This window comes from Alternaria triticimaculans, assembly GCF_023758025.1.
Source record: "Alternaria triticimaculans strain BMP 0046 chromosome Unknown scaffold_8, whole genome shotgun sequence".
Taxonomy (NCBI): Eukaryota; Fungi; Ascomycota; class Dothideomycetes; order Pleosporales; family Pleosporaceae; genus Alternaria; species Alternaria triticimaculans.
The window spans coordinates 1,023,826-1,038,244 of NW_026055965.1; the positions used below are offsets into that span (position 1 = coordinate 1,023,826).

Consider the following 14,419-nt stretch of genomic DNA (forward strand, 5'->3'; position numbering starts at 1 on the left):
GGCTCTAACCACTCTTCATGACGTCGTTTCTGAAAATAACAATGAACGAGACACTTCCAATGCCTTGTTCCTTCTCTTGTGTTGCATGGGATATCTGAACAAGCGGTGACTGATCTTTTCGAGACCCGGTGAGCGAACAGTTGAGGATGATGTCGTGAGGCAGAAGAATGCGATCGATCGAATGCGACGTCGCTAATGGTTGGTGGCGCTAAGGATCTTATGCCGCGGATCTGAAGCTTAGCAGCTGCACAATAACGGTTTGGCTGCAAGCTGCATGGTGCGCTACATGTTCTTGTGGTATCTACTGGAAAGGCACGCGAAGACGCGTCTATCAAGTCTAATCAAGAAATGAAGATCAAGAGCAAAGAGCCGACGGGAGCCCGTCGCGAGCAAAGGACCCCTTAGAAAACTGGCGGGGCTCACCCAGCACCTAGTCTCAGATCGACATCGCGTCCCTGCATACACTCGTCATACGTTAAAAAACAACCCTCTCCCAGCTGACCAAGAAACATGCACAGTAGCGCCAAACGTCTACCGCGATTTGTGGCTTGTAGGATGTTGAAGATCTAGACTTTCCTCCCCTCCTCAGCTTCTTCTTGCTGCTGTGCACCTTCTACGAGCCTCTACTTTCGCAGATTGACCTTCCGCGGAGCTTCGTCTTCGCATCCAGGCAACAGCCACGATGTCGTTCATCGTCGAACATGCGAAACAGGCCGTCACCGACAAACAAACCAATGTCGTCATTTTCTCGGCCACGGCCATTGCCCTCTATGGGTACGACCAGGGAATGATGTCCCTCATCAACACGAATTATGACTACCTATCCACCATGGGCCTCGAGGAGGAGTCACCAGTCGTGGGTGTGATCGTAGCGGTTTACTACCTCGGCTGCGCTGTCGGCGCTGTGCTCTTCTCCATGCTCGCTGATAAGTTGGGAAGGAAGAAGAGCATCTTTGCCAGTCTGGCAACAGCTAGTTTGGGAAATCTGATCATGTTCGTAGCCGGAATGGGCATGTTGGGAAAGAGCACGGAGATCGCATTGGGCGTTATGCTTGCTGGACGCGTGGTGATGGGATTGGGCGTTGGAGGCATCGACGCAGTCATTCCCACCTACTCCTCCGAGTTGAGCGCCGACGACTCTCGTGGTAAAGCGCTGGCCCAGGAATTCCAGTCCAACATCTTCGGTCTCGTAATGGCGTTTGGTATCAACTTGCTCGTCACCATCCTCCTTGGAAAGCAAAACCAGTGGGCATGGCGCGTCCCTATCATTGTCATGCAGGTCTACCCCGTCCTGTTGATGGCATTTGTCGAACGCCTTCCGGAATCACCGCGTTGGTTCATCTTCCATGACCGCCAAGATGATGCGAAGAAGGCATTGGACGACATCTATGGAGATGAGGGCAAGGAGAAGCTTGATGAGCTACTTGAACAGCACGAGAAGGAGAAGGATATCAAGGTTGGGTACATGGATATGCTCACCCCCGGCCACGAGCAGTTCCATCCTACTATGGTCACAGTGATGTGCCAGGTCAACCAGGCGCTTACGGGTTACGGTGCAGTTAGTGTGTACGGGCCGCAGATCTTTGAGGTAAGTTGTGTCTATGATCAGAGTGGTGCGGTTTGGCTCAATACTAACATGTGAAAACAGCTCCTAGGCTTCTCAGTCCGCAACTCTGAATACCTCACCCTTGGCAACTACGTGTCCTACTTCTTCCTCATGACGCTCGCTTGGCTCTTGATCGATGCTATGGGCCGACGCAAGATTATGATTCACAGTTCTGTCATCCTTGCCACTTCTTTCGCACTTCTCGGTGTTTTCGGTGGCTTAGCAGCAAACTCTGAGCCCATGAACATTCCCATTATCGTCCCCGGAATCATTGGAACCGTAATTTTGTTCGTCGCCACCGGCGCTTTCGGAATCGGCTGGCTCTCAACCGTGTGGTTGTTCCCCACTGAGGTCTTCCCGACCACCGCTCGCGCCCAAGGCACCGCTATCTCCGTCATCATTTGGGGCTTTGCCAACTTCGCCATTACCTTCCTCACGCCCGTCCTGTTCAACAACCTCGACTACTGGATTTTTGTCGTCTTCGCTGCAACCAATGCTTTCGCTGGACTATGGACGTACTTCTATCTCCCGGAGACTGGTGGCAGGACATTCGACGAGAACATGGACTTCTTCAAAGAGGCGGGTGAGCAAGGAACATGGAGGGTTGGCAAAGTGGGTAAGGGCGAGTGGAAGAAGATGTACTATCCCGATGCTGAGGGAGGTGATGCCGTAGAAGCGGAACGTGTACCGCTGTTGCAGCGGGTGGAGGACCAAGTTCCTAGCGTGGAACAGTCTAGACAGCCCAGCCCGCAACGGGAACAATAGAGAAAGGCAGCCCAGCCTTCTATGACGCGGGGGTTCTGAGGGACCCTCGCGGCATAGTAAAAGCGGCGCAAAAGGTAAGTCATGCTAGTCAACTCTACTCAGGGCTGCGCTGACGTCATCATCTACAGTTATCGTATCAATTAGCATCAGAATGAACATACAATCTTCCTCCAACAAAATTTCGGGCGCATCAAGATGTTGATCTACATGGAGTTTCCGGGTGATGCTCGACGTTCTGCCCCACAAACTAATATACACGATATAGCCAACCCGGTTGCGGAGAATACCCGGCATCTACGTGATCCAAGTACCGACCACGAGCCACGACTATTAGATTGAAAGCGATCAAAAACCCCGGATACTATCGTCATGGCTCTGCATGCAATGTGTTCTCCGCGAGGCCAAGCGATCTTCATACATCCTGTTCATAAGTCTTGCAGCGTCCGCGTTATGCGCGCGACATTTCGTTGCCCTCTGTATCGCCCGCCAAGATGCGCTCACTAACGTATGCAGTTGCGCTCTGCGTTTCTCTAGCTAGTACTGTAACGTTTGCGACGGCGCAAAGAACAGGCTCACCCTCCGACTCGCCTCAAGACTCCGACATCTGCCAGTCCTCCTATCTCGGCGGCGATCACAACATCGATCCCTCAGACCTCCCAAATTTTACACAGCTCTGGAATGCAACCTTCAACCCGGACGAGAAAGTAAATTGCCATCACTGCCCCTCACCTCTTCCCCACCATTAACATCACCACAGCATTGGGCGCGCCCTCTCGTTCACACGCTTTCCTCCACCGGCCGCCAAATCGTCTTCACCGCGTCCACCGAGAATCGCATCAGAACCTTCGACGCAGAGACCGGGCAGCTACTCAACGAGCGCCAAGTCGCTCCACCATGGCCAATGGACCAAGCGTATTGCACGACGCACGTCAGCAAAACATTAGGCATAATGGGCACGCCAGTCATCTACCGCGAAGACGGCAACGAAATCGCATTTTTCTATGTCAAAAGCTACATCGAGGACTATAGACAGCCAGGTGGCGCGTATCCGCCTCTGAATTCCGTTTACTATCTCTACGGCGTATACCTAGACACTTTGCAGGATCTATACAAATACCCCATGATCATTGATGGCCAGCCCTCCGACAACGATATACGCAAGACGTTTCTCGGCGGTTTGGTGTTGCAGCGACCCGCGCTGCTGTTGCTGGGCGATGTGCTGTATGCGGGGTTTGGCGGGCTGTGCGACGCGTTCAACTACACCGGAAGCGTTGTTGCTGTCAATCTCGCGACGCAGAATACGTATACTTGGACTACGCAAGCAGGAAACGCGAGTTTGTATAATGACGACTGGACAGCATGGCATGGGGGTGGCGCGGGTGGCATCTGGCAGGCTGGCGCAGGTCTCTCGTCAGATGGCAAGGACGTGTTCTTCACGATTGATAATGGCGGCGGGTCGACGGCTGCAACCCTTGATGTCACCCCGAGAGAGGGTCACGAGTCGTTGGGTGTTCTTTCGGAAACCGTGGCGCGTATTACTCTTGATGAGGCTGGTGGTGCTGGGATTCAACTTGTTGATTTCTTCCGTCCGTCGGACTGGCAGACGGACTCTGGACAGGACATTGGAAGTGGGGGGTTTGCTGTCCTTGATGGCGATGTTTTCGAGACTAAGAGTGGAAAGAGGATAGGTATAGCGACCTCTACGAATCCGAAGATGTACGTGACGGAAGTTGACAGCTTGGGTGGGTATCTGCAAGGTACAAACGGTACGGATGGAATCCTGCAGACCATTCTTTTAGAAGGCGAGGTCTTTGGTGCGATTGGATCTTATCCGCTAGAAGGCGGTTATGTCTACGTCAACCCTGGCAACACCGCTCTATCCGCGTACGCATTCACTCCGAACGCATCGTCCTCGCTCTTCAGCCTCGCTGGCAAATCCTCCGACATGAACGGACACTGGGGTGGTGCTGGTCTCCCGACAGTTACCAGCAACAAAGGCCAGCCTGGCACAGGTATCGTGTGGGCCACGGATGTGCAGGCTGGACTGAGAGCGTTCAAGGCGGTGCCGGTCAATGGGACGTTGGTTGAGCTGCCGCTGCCGAAGGTGGAGGGTGCGGTGAAGTTTGGAAGACCTGTGTTTGGCAATGGGAAGGTTTTTGTTGTTGACGGTCAGGGACGCTTGATTGCGTTGGGGAGGAAGAAGTAGACGTAGACGGAGGCGTAGATGCAGTGGTAGCGGTGGTTGCAGATAGAGGGAAAGAGCAGAGAAGAGGCGCTGGCTGCATCCACAAAGGTAGCGTGTCCATCTTCGAAGCGCCTCAACGTGTCCTTCTGGTGTTCTCACATGCCCCGTCACCTCAAATCCAGAACTCTTGTACCGTCTCCAAAATTGCTGCCTTGGCTCTTCTCTAGGGCTTACTCGGTGATCTCGGACATGTCGACGGGACTCTCGGCGTTAACAGCGCCATCCCGGGTGAAACCATCAAAGCCGCATGTCCAACCCGCCTCATCTTCGTCTCACACTACCAGGCAACAGCATAACAGCCAACATCGGTCTCTCAAAAGAGCGCGACCCGCGATTCCGCTGTCGGACACATGAGCGTATGTCCCGGCTATTCATGCCCACCAACGAGAGTGAACGCGCACAGACCCCCGCCCGCTGCATCATGTCGGCTCCGAGGATCTCGTTCGCTGTCGCAAGTGAAACTAGTCCAGTTTGACCATTAGCGCCACCAGCTGATGTGTGCACAACATGTGCATGAGGTGTTGGTGTGAGGGGGCGGCTCTTGATATAAAGCTTCCCTAGACGTTGTCGCTCCCATCGTTCCTCATTCAATCACCTCAGCTTACAACCATTAAAATCACAGTCTTGCCACGGTCTTTGTCAATTCTGGAGACGCACAGGTCTTCGTCCGAGCAACATCTAGAACTTTGTGTACCTAAGCACATCTCTGCGGACCAATCGCAGCATACGTGTTTGTGAGCAAGCAGCGAAAAGAGGCGTAACAGGACGAACGGGGATTATATAAACAAAGCGCCGGACCGACTTCAACTTTGAGTATCAACATCGACGTCGAAATCACAGCTTGCAAGAAAGAGAAGAAGAGCAACACCATCCCATCAACAAACGAACCTCAATATGTCGACCACACACCTCACAGTCCACGATCTCCTCCGCATAACATATACATACGAAATGCGCGCCCTCGAAGCACAAGCACACATGCAACCTCGACCGCGCTCGGACTCAGCTTGCTCGGTAGGTCTCCTCAAGTTCACGGACGAGGGACGCAGAATGGCGAAGACTAACAACACACAGATGCCAGAAACGTGTGCCCATCTCTCACCACCCACTCCCTCCAGCCCAGAACACGCCATCCTCGAAACCGACTTCACAGAAAAGTACTGTCGCAAAAGCCGTCGGGCTTGAACCTCTACCCTCTCCTACTGTACTGTTGTCCTGATTAGAAGACAATTCGACATGTGATGACGGAGAAGACGCCACCAGCACTACCACCACGCTATCAGACCGCCAGAACGCCAGAATGTTTTCACCAAAAAGCTTGATCACTACAATACCACGCCAACTTCCTCATTTCGACCCCGATGACGAAGAGCGCATCATCGCTTTCAGTCCGCACATGGCGCTTCGCAATGTAGTGGACTTGGTTTGCGCGTCCCGGCGCGCATGGGGCTTGCATGTGCATGATGGGTGTGTGAATCGGTCCGACTGCGGGAGTGATCATTGGCCGCGGGAGAGAGGAGCTGACGTCGCGTGGGGAAGGCGAGGAGATGAGGGACATAGGGTTTTTTCGCGCATGCGCTCCAGGCGCTGGAGTCGTATGATGCGTGGTGGATGTAGCAAGGGGTGATTCAAGACTTGGGATTTGTTGAGTAGTAGTATTTTGGTTCATTGGACGCGCTATGCAATATACCCCTTCTTTCTTCACGTAATTAGTTTGTCTTGAAGCTTGGTTCAGCATGACTTTGTGGTATTGCATGTGCTCTTTGCGATTGTCTAAGAATACTAAGTACGTTGCTGCGCTTTTCTACGACTACTTACCCCGATATGACTTGCCTTCGGAGACGGCAGCTCACCTATGGTGCTCGCATGTGTCCTGTCATCGAACAAGCCGCTACTCTAGAGGGAGGTGCATTTGTTTTACGCCGCGCATTCAAACCCCGGACTTGATGTTATATCCGTAGACTACAACACCAGATGTACAGAGGTGTTATCGAGCCATGTCAAAGCTCGTCTTAGGCCTGAAAAGCTTGCCTCGTGCACCAAAGCTTGCGAATACTATGTCGCTCTTCTCCGCCCTCTAGTGGAGGCTTTGTCGGATGTTGATAATGGCGATCGGGATAACAGGAGCTCTTGCGCGCCGCGGGAGTGCCCCATGAACTTGATAAGCGGCTTTTCCAGTCAACGCAGTATGCTGTCGCATCCCTACGCGCAGCGCATCGCAAAAATATCTTCTTTGCTTCTCGCGAGACTGCAGAAGCTGTGCCAGCATGTTGCATAATAGTGGGAGTAGCAGACTCGTTGTTAGGAGTGCGTTATGCCGCAAGCTGAGCTGTAAAGCCAACCGCAACAGCGCAGACTCTTTTGCAGGAGCCTGAAAAGCTCGCCATGCTAAAGAGCGAAGTATGGGCAAGGAGATGTGCGTCCTAAGGTCGAGAAGGCTCTCGTAGCTGCCAGAGATAGCTGTGGGGTAGGTGTAGCAGTGCACTAAAGCGAGGGCGTCGTAGCGGAGCTGGCTAAAAAGGCAAAAAGAGACGACCTAGCAACAAATGTACCTACGACTAGCGTAAGCTCTTAACCTACTACACATGTCTATGTAAGAATAACTGCAATGTAGCATACAAAAAGACAAAAAGAAATAACATCTACTTACTGCCTTGTCCAATGCCTAGCCAATTCCCTAGGGGACTGACTTACTGCACGTTGCTGTTGCCGGAACCTAAAAGAGCAAAACAAAAAGCAAAAAGGTTCTTGAGTATACAGAGAGCTAACTGTGAAGCTGCCTGTATACCCCTTACTCCTTTGTCGAACCGAACCGTTGCCGAACCTCAAAGTCACGATCACGCAAGCACGACGCACCTTAGCCCATCATATTTGTATCCCGCCTGATGGGTGGCGGCCAGATTCGAACCAGGGTCGTTGTTGTCGTGTGCCGGAACCTCTAAAGAAACTCAAGACGTACCTTAACCAGATCCTAGACCGCTGGGCCAGTTCGTTTTGTATACCGAGAACGGTCGCCCGGTGTGATTTGATGGAAGATAGAGGTTTTAATTGATATATATACCCCAAGAACCTCAGATTGGGTGGGTCCAATGGCATTTTGGATTCTGGGGCGGCGACGTGGGCGATTCGCTAAGGCGGGGCGACGACAGGGTTGCAGGGGACCTCTAGGCGACGGGGAGCACCAGGTCTGCATTGTAATGCTTCGTCTGATGTTCGACTTTGTTGGGGTGGCTGCTCTGCCGCTTGAGACTCCTCTCCGTGACCACAAGCTTGACTCCCTCCCATCTCCTTGACCAGATCACCCTGCGCCAACGTTGAGCTGAATTGGACCTCGATTCCACGAGAGTTCTATCCCAATCGCCCTCAGTGCAGCTTGTTGTGGTGCTGCGTCTCATATGGCTCGGTGGTGAGCCTTGGCGCAAGTTTGGCTTGATACTGCCTCCCCTCGACGGCAGCAACACCACCACCACGCCACCTTTGCGCACTCGAGCGACATACTATTGCTCGGGGGAGATCTAGCATCCAGCGCCTGCAAATAGAAGCGGCATTGCAGATGTTCAATCTGCCTCTCTTGCGGACCTCCGGGGCGGCGGCAGCGCCGGGCAGCATCCAGCAAGACACCCACCAAGCCGGCAACCACCTCGAGCAGCCTCGTGACGTAGAGCAGGCAAGCGTAAACGGTACTCAACACCCTCGTCGCAGCAGAGGTATCGCTCATACAGCCTGCGCCCATCGTAGACATCCGGCGCAGCGGCAAGTTTTCAACACCACTCGGTACGGCACACGATGGTCAAGCGCTCAGCTCGCGAGCCTTCGCTGACTCTCGCAAGCCTTCAGGGAACTATTGGATAGCCTGCAATGCTCCCTGCTCGCGACGGCGGCGATGACCCCTCGAACGAGATCCCCGCGATCATATGTATCTCTCGTCACCTGGCGGCCTCGTTCGCACCTCTCAGACACGACGACTGCAATACACATGCTCCAACCAGGGGTGTGGGACAGTATTGCCAAAAGACGGAGCAAATGCACATGACCATCCGTGCGAAGAGCTCCTTTCTCAAGGCTACCGGAAGGCCGCATTCGCCACAACGCACTCCGCGGGAGTCTCCAAGTGGAGCAAGGGGCGTACAACGCCGTTCTAGCGGTGATTGGGGGCAGACAAGGGCAGAGACTGAGGAAGACAAGGGACATTCACACCCACTCCAGGTAAGGCAGGAGAGACTGTTACCTTTGGGCCTCGGAGCGCCTTCGGAAGGGCCTGCACTCAACTCGTATTCCCAGGGTTGAGGACTTTGATGAAGACGTAGGCTTACGAAGACTGACAGTGTTGTGACAGCAGATGCTCGACATGCACGGCCTGACCCCTGGCCCTTCCTCGAAGACTTGAGAAAAGTCAGGCGCTCCTTCCGCACAATGCGCGCTCCAGCCGTACGCTACCACACCTCGAACGGATTGAGAAGCCACGAAGCAGGACACCGTACGACCGATCTCGGAAACCACCTCCCGAGACATCTGCGGCGATGCGCCAACGGACGTTGTAGCAGATGGCTATGGGGCTATCGCAGCGACACAGTAGGAGTCTGCATCGCTCACACGCTGGCTGAGGGCAAGACCGAGACGCCAAGGACCGGGGAACATACAACCATCGAGCATGCTCATCGTACGACCGGGGGTATAAAGGCGCTGCGAGCGCTGGAGCTGGGAGGCTGATGTACTGGCAACATTCTTAGGCCAGAAAGAGAAACGATCGAAGGACATCTCCAGGCGTCGAGGAACGAAGACTTCAAGACCAGAAGGGCAACGGTACAAATGAGTGGTAAGAGGTATGAGCGGAGGCTTCGAGTCTCCTGACCGCTTACCATGGGTAGGGAACCTCTTGTCGCGCCTCTTACCCACTTCGCGTAGCAACCTTCTCTTACTTGAACAACGGCGCTTGACGCAAACGCAAGCGAACCGAAACTCTTCAGTATGAAGGATGAAATGTCCTGGCGACAAGGGCAAAGTACTGGCAACCTACACGAGGTACTATTACCTTACCTCGGCCTTTCGAATCCGCGAAGTCTGGCATGATGACTGGCTCGAGTACTGAGTGTCTTCCCTCGACGCTTGGTCCGAGCCGTCTTAGTTGTCTGATGGTATGCCAACTGCATCGCAGCAACGGATCAACAGATTGAAGGAGACGAACATGTCTTTCGATACACCTGCTAAACACGCGAGAGCGTCAAGACAGGTTCATGAACCGCATGCGTAGAACCCTCACGTTCACTATGGCAGTGTCTCGAGCTGCTCTAGTCCATGCTGTAGGTGTCGGGCCACAGTGCACCCCAAATCTGCTACGGCAAAGCGTGGGACGAGGGCCACAGCACATCACTGCCGACATATCTTTGTCAAGCCGTCTGGCGCAAAGAGTTGATGTGAGGTCTTAGCTAGTCCTTCCCCGCAACCGGCGACTTAAGGGTAATGATGACAGTCTGACGCTCGGTAACGGACATTCCAGACAGTAGACGCCATTGTCGAGGCTCTGCAGTGAAGTAGCCAAGTCAAAACATTGCGCACACGAGCGCTCCGCTTCTTGACCATCCTCGCTGTCGAATGAGGGTACTCAATCCTTAACTGAAAGTCTAGGTTGCGGCCGGCTACGACTCCGGTCCATACTTCTTTTTGCGCCAAAGAGTTGGTCATAACATGTTTGTGGTCCTATGTCGCATCGGAGTTGAATTCATGCCGTTGTAGTCTTGGTCTGTGTTGCAACGGTATTCCGGCATCGCAGACTCTCCTGGCCACGACGAACGCCGGTCAGACCGGGATTGATATAGGACTCGCGCGACCAAGTTGGAGGTCAACCTGAACCGGTCTGATCAATCGAAAAACGAGGAACATCTCTGAGACTCGCTACCATGTGGTCGATCAGCTCCAACACTCAATCCTGTCTAGGAATGCTGCGAGTCATTGATTCTTGATTCTTTTCTTGACTACGATGCGGAGATGCACATCCGGGTCTTCAGTTAGTCGTTTTGTCGACAGCAAGCTTGATGACACCTTCGAATGATGACAAGGTCGTCCGTAGGACACGTCGGCGAAATGAGCTGTCGATGTTTGCCACGCGGTCAGCGCTGACCATGGTACCACGGCCGCCACCGTAGCCTTGCCACAAGAAGAAGATGGCGGTGTATATCCATATACAAAGGAGCCGAAAGTTTGCCAAGTTGTGAAGGTTTAGGCCGGGTCGAGACATGCCAGCGGTGTGTCCAGCTGCCGAACTTCCTGTCGCTGTCGGAATGCACAAATGCCCCAAGCACGAGGGCCTTGACGCGTCCTTCCGCTTGACTGATCGAACGCATGCGCTCTCTGATAGGGTCCGCGAAAGTTGTGGCCCTTCAGGCGCGCATCATGCCAGAACTCCATCTCCAGGTTTCTTTGTTCAGCCGTGTTGTCCATTTTCGACATCGACTACATGGTATATGCTAGTCGCCGGCAATCGCTTCGTTCGAGCCTCCGATCGTCGTCGTATTGCGCCGCAGCAACCGCCGAGTTTCGTCGCTTATTGTCGTCAGCCTGAAGAAGGTAGCAATCATGACACCAGCTTGAGCGATGGCGAAACCCAGTAGAGACCGGTCGGATAGAGCATCATCTGCTCTTTGACCACTCTGGAGCCAGAGAATGCATCGTTCCTCACGACATCCTCGCGTTTCCCATCTTGCCATTGATGCATGGCGCACTGCTCTTGTTGACGTTTTTCTCGCCGTTTCGACGGCAAACTCGCCGACGCGAGATCCACGTTTGTGAGAGAGAGGCAGAACGCTAGCCTCTACCTTTGTTCGATCAGTACGACTTGGTGTTCAGGCATCGTGAGTGAATGGGATCGAGCGGCGTAGGGTGGCGGCGGGGTCAGGCGCTTGCGGATGGGCGCAGCGTCCGTATCGTGTCGTAGAATCGAAGGTCTTCACAACGGTCGGTGTGAACAGAGGCGTTGCCGTTCATCAGCGACCAAAGTAGAAGAGGGGCAGTCGGCGTCGCATGTCAGTTGTGAGGTTGCTGCCGGTCAGCTTATCGGCAGTCGCAATGCAGTATCAAGCCCCCGGGGCCTATCGAAGATTCTTTAGGCGTTGCGTGGTATGCACGTCGCGATCTTGTCCGTGGCTTCGGAGGTGCCCGGCGAAGTAGTGCAGGCTCTGCTTCTCCCGAATGAAGGATGCATGCTGTGTGAGCTTGCAGTAACTTTCAGCCGTAAGCGCGTATCCATATAAGTGTCGGCATGGCAGAGGGGGTGCAAAGTGGTCGCGATCTGAGGCTGCGGTTGACTGTCGCGGAGCTCCGCCTGAGCTCTCGATGCTAGAGGCTGACCCGCGAAAGTATCAGAGGCGCCCAAGTGCTGCAGGTACTTGATAAGCCGGCCCATCCTGTACAGCCGCCCGAACCGTCGGCTTGGTGTTTGTGAAGCCCATCGCATCGTCTGCGGTGTGAGTCGTTCTGCATTAGAAGCTCCTCCGTGCCCCTTCGGAGAGCATCGCGGAGCTCCCTGGCAGCGACTGCGGTATATGCTGCACCATGTACGACCGGATGTATCTATCACGAGAAGGGCGGCTCTTTCGGAGAGGCTTGCGAGTTATGCGGTCGTTGTACGTTTCGTTGACGGGGGATGGTGGCGGTAAGGAGGGTGGGGATGAATTTGTGCGGTCTGCCGCGACCAGGACGGCCACTTCATGGCAGCCAAGACACCCCCAAATGCCTTCGCGAAGCTGGACGACATCGCCCTGTTCTACTCTCCATCGCGCAGGAGTGTCGAGAAGGAGTCGAAGACGAGCGGAGCCTATCAGTCGACAAGGTAATATCTGCCTGAGAAAGGGTCGTGGCAGCAAGACGCACACTGCGCAGTCGAAAAGCTGCGTATGCCTAAGGCGAAACTGCTAAGAAGGTGGGTATCGTCGACAGCAGGACAAATGATTTCCGAGTATTTTTGGGTGTGGTGGCAGAGGGTCCGGCGCCTCAAGCTGGGCCGCCACAAGGAGGGAGTAGCGTTGGCGAGCACCCCCGCCATCCACTTCGAACTTGGAAGCCTTCCCACGCAAGCGTGTACGACAGCCCCGAGACACACAGAACCACACGTGCAAACATGCGGAGTTCATATTATGCAAGTCTGGAAAGGAAGAAGATATCTTCAACATAGGGCACACTACAACGAACGCAGTAGATGCGTGCTGTTAGCTTGATAAGAGAGACATGATCAGCATCAGACACATTCAGTCAACAATGGAAGCGAACAGGATTTGGGTATTGGAGTCGTTATTCATTTTCATGTTATTCGTCCTGGTCAAGATCCGGCAAACAGAGCTACCAGAATTTCTGCTCTGCCAATAGGGTTATGTGCCTCCAATCGTCCATCCAACGCCAGGCTTGCAAGGCAATCAATGGCCAGTATCGTACAAAAGAAATGGGCAGTATCGGAAAACCAGTCAACTAGACTAGGCTAACTCGCTCCACAATCGCCGGGAAAAAGCCGCAGGAGAACCCTCCTCTGCTATCTCAGATTGTGTCTTCCGAAGGCAACACCATGATCTTGCCTGTGCTAACCGCATAGTATACGTAGTCTTGGCTATTTCGACGCTCATGGCTTCGCATACTGCTGAGTCCATTCCTGGGCTGTCTGGATGGCTTGTGCCTGGTTCTCCTTCCATGCCTGCGCAACGTCGTTCGCGAGAGGGTCGTCAGGGTTGGGCGCGCCCAAGAGAGCCTGGATCGAGAGGAGGATGGTGCGGATCTGGAGCGCGGGCGACCAGTTGCCTAAATATGTCAGCCAGGTCGTCCCTTTGCAAGGTCGGGTTCCACCTACTCTTGAGGACGTCGAGGCAGATGCGCCCTAGACGGTCGATGTTGGGGTGGTAGATCTTGGTGAGGAAGCGAACCTTGGGCGGCGTCATGGGGTAGTCATCAGGGAGGAACAGTTCGAGCTTGAATACGCCTCCTACGAGACTTGTAAGCCACGACTCGAAGATTGCTGCATGTGCAAACATACCCTCATAAGGAGATTGGCTGGGGCCGTCGATGGTGACATCAAAGTACCGGAGATTGTCGTCGTGAGGTGTCGCGCTGATGCCTTGCACACTGCACAGGTGACTGTATTAGTAAATCTACGGAGACTCTTATAGCGGACATGCTCACGGCTCGTTGACCAGGCGCTCGGTTTCCTTGATGATTCGCTTGGGCAGCGACATGATTGAGAAGGCGGGGCAGGACTCGTCAGGTAGAGGAGGGGCGATCGCGAAAGATATGCTTCACGAGTACGGAGTGCGACAGTCGTTGAAGCCTAGTTGGAGGAAGTAAGTTTATTCCTCCAGGTAAGAGAAGAAGATGCCGCGCCTTCGCAGTAAGAGCCACTGCGCTAAACCTCCCGGGCTGGATGTTTGACCTTGCGTAATCGGTCGGGCATGCCACCGACGTTGCCAAACGAGGCCTAGCCCAACCGCCGGCATCTCCATCGCTGGGGAGGCGCGCCAAGGGGCCAGGGCTATCACCAACACCAACACTCTCACCCTCATCCATCGCGGCCAAGTTTGCCAACGCCCAAGATGGCGGCCACAGGGGGTGGGCCATCGTCGGCATTCAAATCGCCAACATTCGACGACGATGTCTTGATAGATGTAGACGAGGACATCGGCGCCGCGAGCATAAGCCCAGCAGGACGCGACGTGGTACTCGCCAGCAAGAATGGCCTTCGCATCATAGATCTGGATAACTTGTGGTCTCAACCCCTCATCATACCAAACCAGTCTTCATGGGATGTCGCAGATGTGCAATGGTCTCCC

At 54.1% G+C, this 14,419-nt stretch overlaps 3 protein-coding genes across 3 annotated transcripts; 2 read left to right on the plus strand and 1 right to left on the minus strand.

The window, feature by feature from the left end:
• Nucleotides 1-682: 682 nt before the first annotated feature.
• Nucleotides 683-4,577, plus strand: J4E78_006262 (uncharacterized protein; the record flags this gene model as incomplete). The annotated part of the gene is given in 5 exon segments (XM_049366875.1): nt 683-1,588; nt 1,649-2,329; nt 2,344-2,445; nt 2,983-3,075; nt 3,129-4,577. The coding sequence occupies 5 exon segments, from the start codon at nt 683-685 to the stop codon at nt 4,575-4,577; spliced, it is 3,231 nt and encodes a 1,076-aa protein (XP_049221581.1).
• A 933-nt stretch (nt 4,578-5,510) lies between these two features.
• On the plus strand, nt 5,511-5,801 carry J4E78_006263 (uncharacterized protein; the record flags this gene model as incomplete). The annotated part of the gene is made up of 2 exons (XM_049366876.1): nt 5,511-5,630; nt 5,691-5,801. The coding sequence occupies 2 exons, from the start codon at nt 5,511-5,513 to the stop codon at nt 5,799-5,801; spliced, it is 231 nt and encodes a 76-aa protein (XP_049221582.1).
• A 7,420-nt stretch (nt 5,802-13,221) lies between these two features.
• Nucleotides 13,222-13,828, minus strand: UBC13 (Ubiquitin-conjugating enzyme 13; the record flags this gene model as incomplete). The annotated part of the gene is made up of 4 exons (XM_049366877.1): nt 13,222-13,397; nt 13,447-13,586; nt 13,626-13,718; nt 13,776-13,828. The coding sequence occupies 4 exons, from the start codon at nt 13,826-13,828 to the stop codon at nt 13,222-13,224; spliced, it is 462 nt and encodes a 153-aa protein (XP_049221583.1).
• Nucleotides 13,829-14,419: the final 591 nt, after the last annotated feature.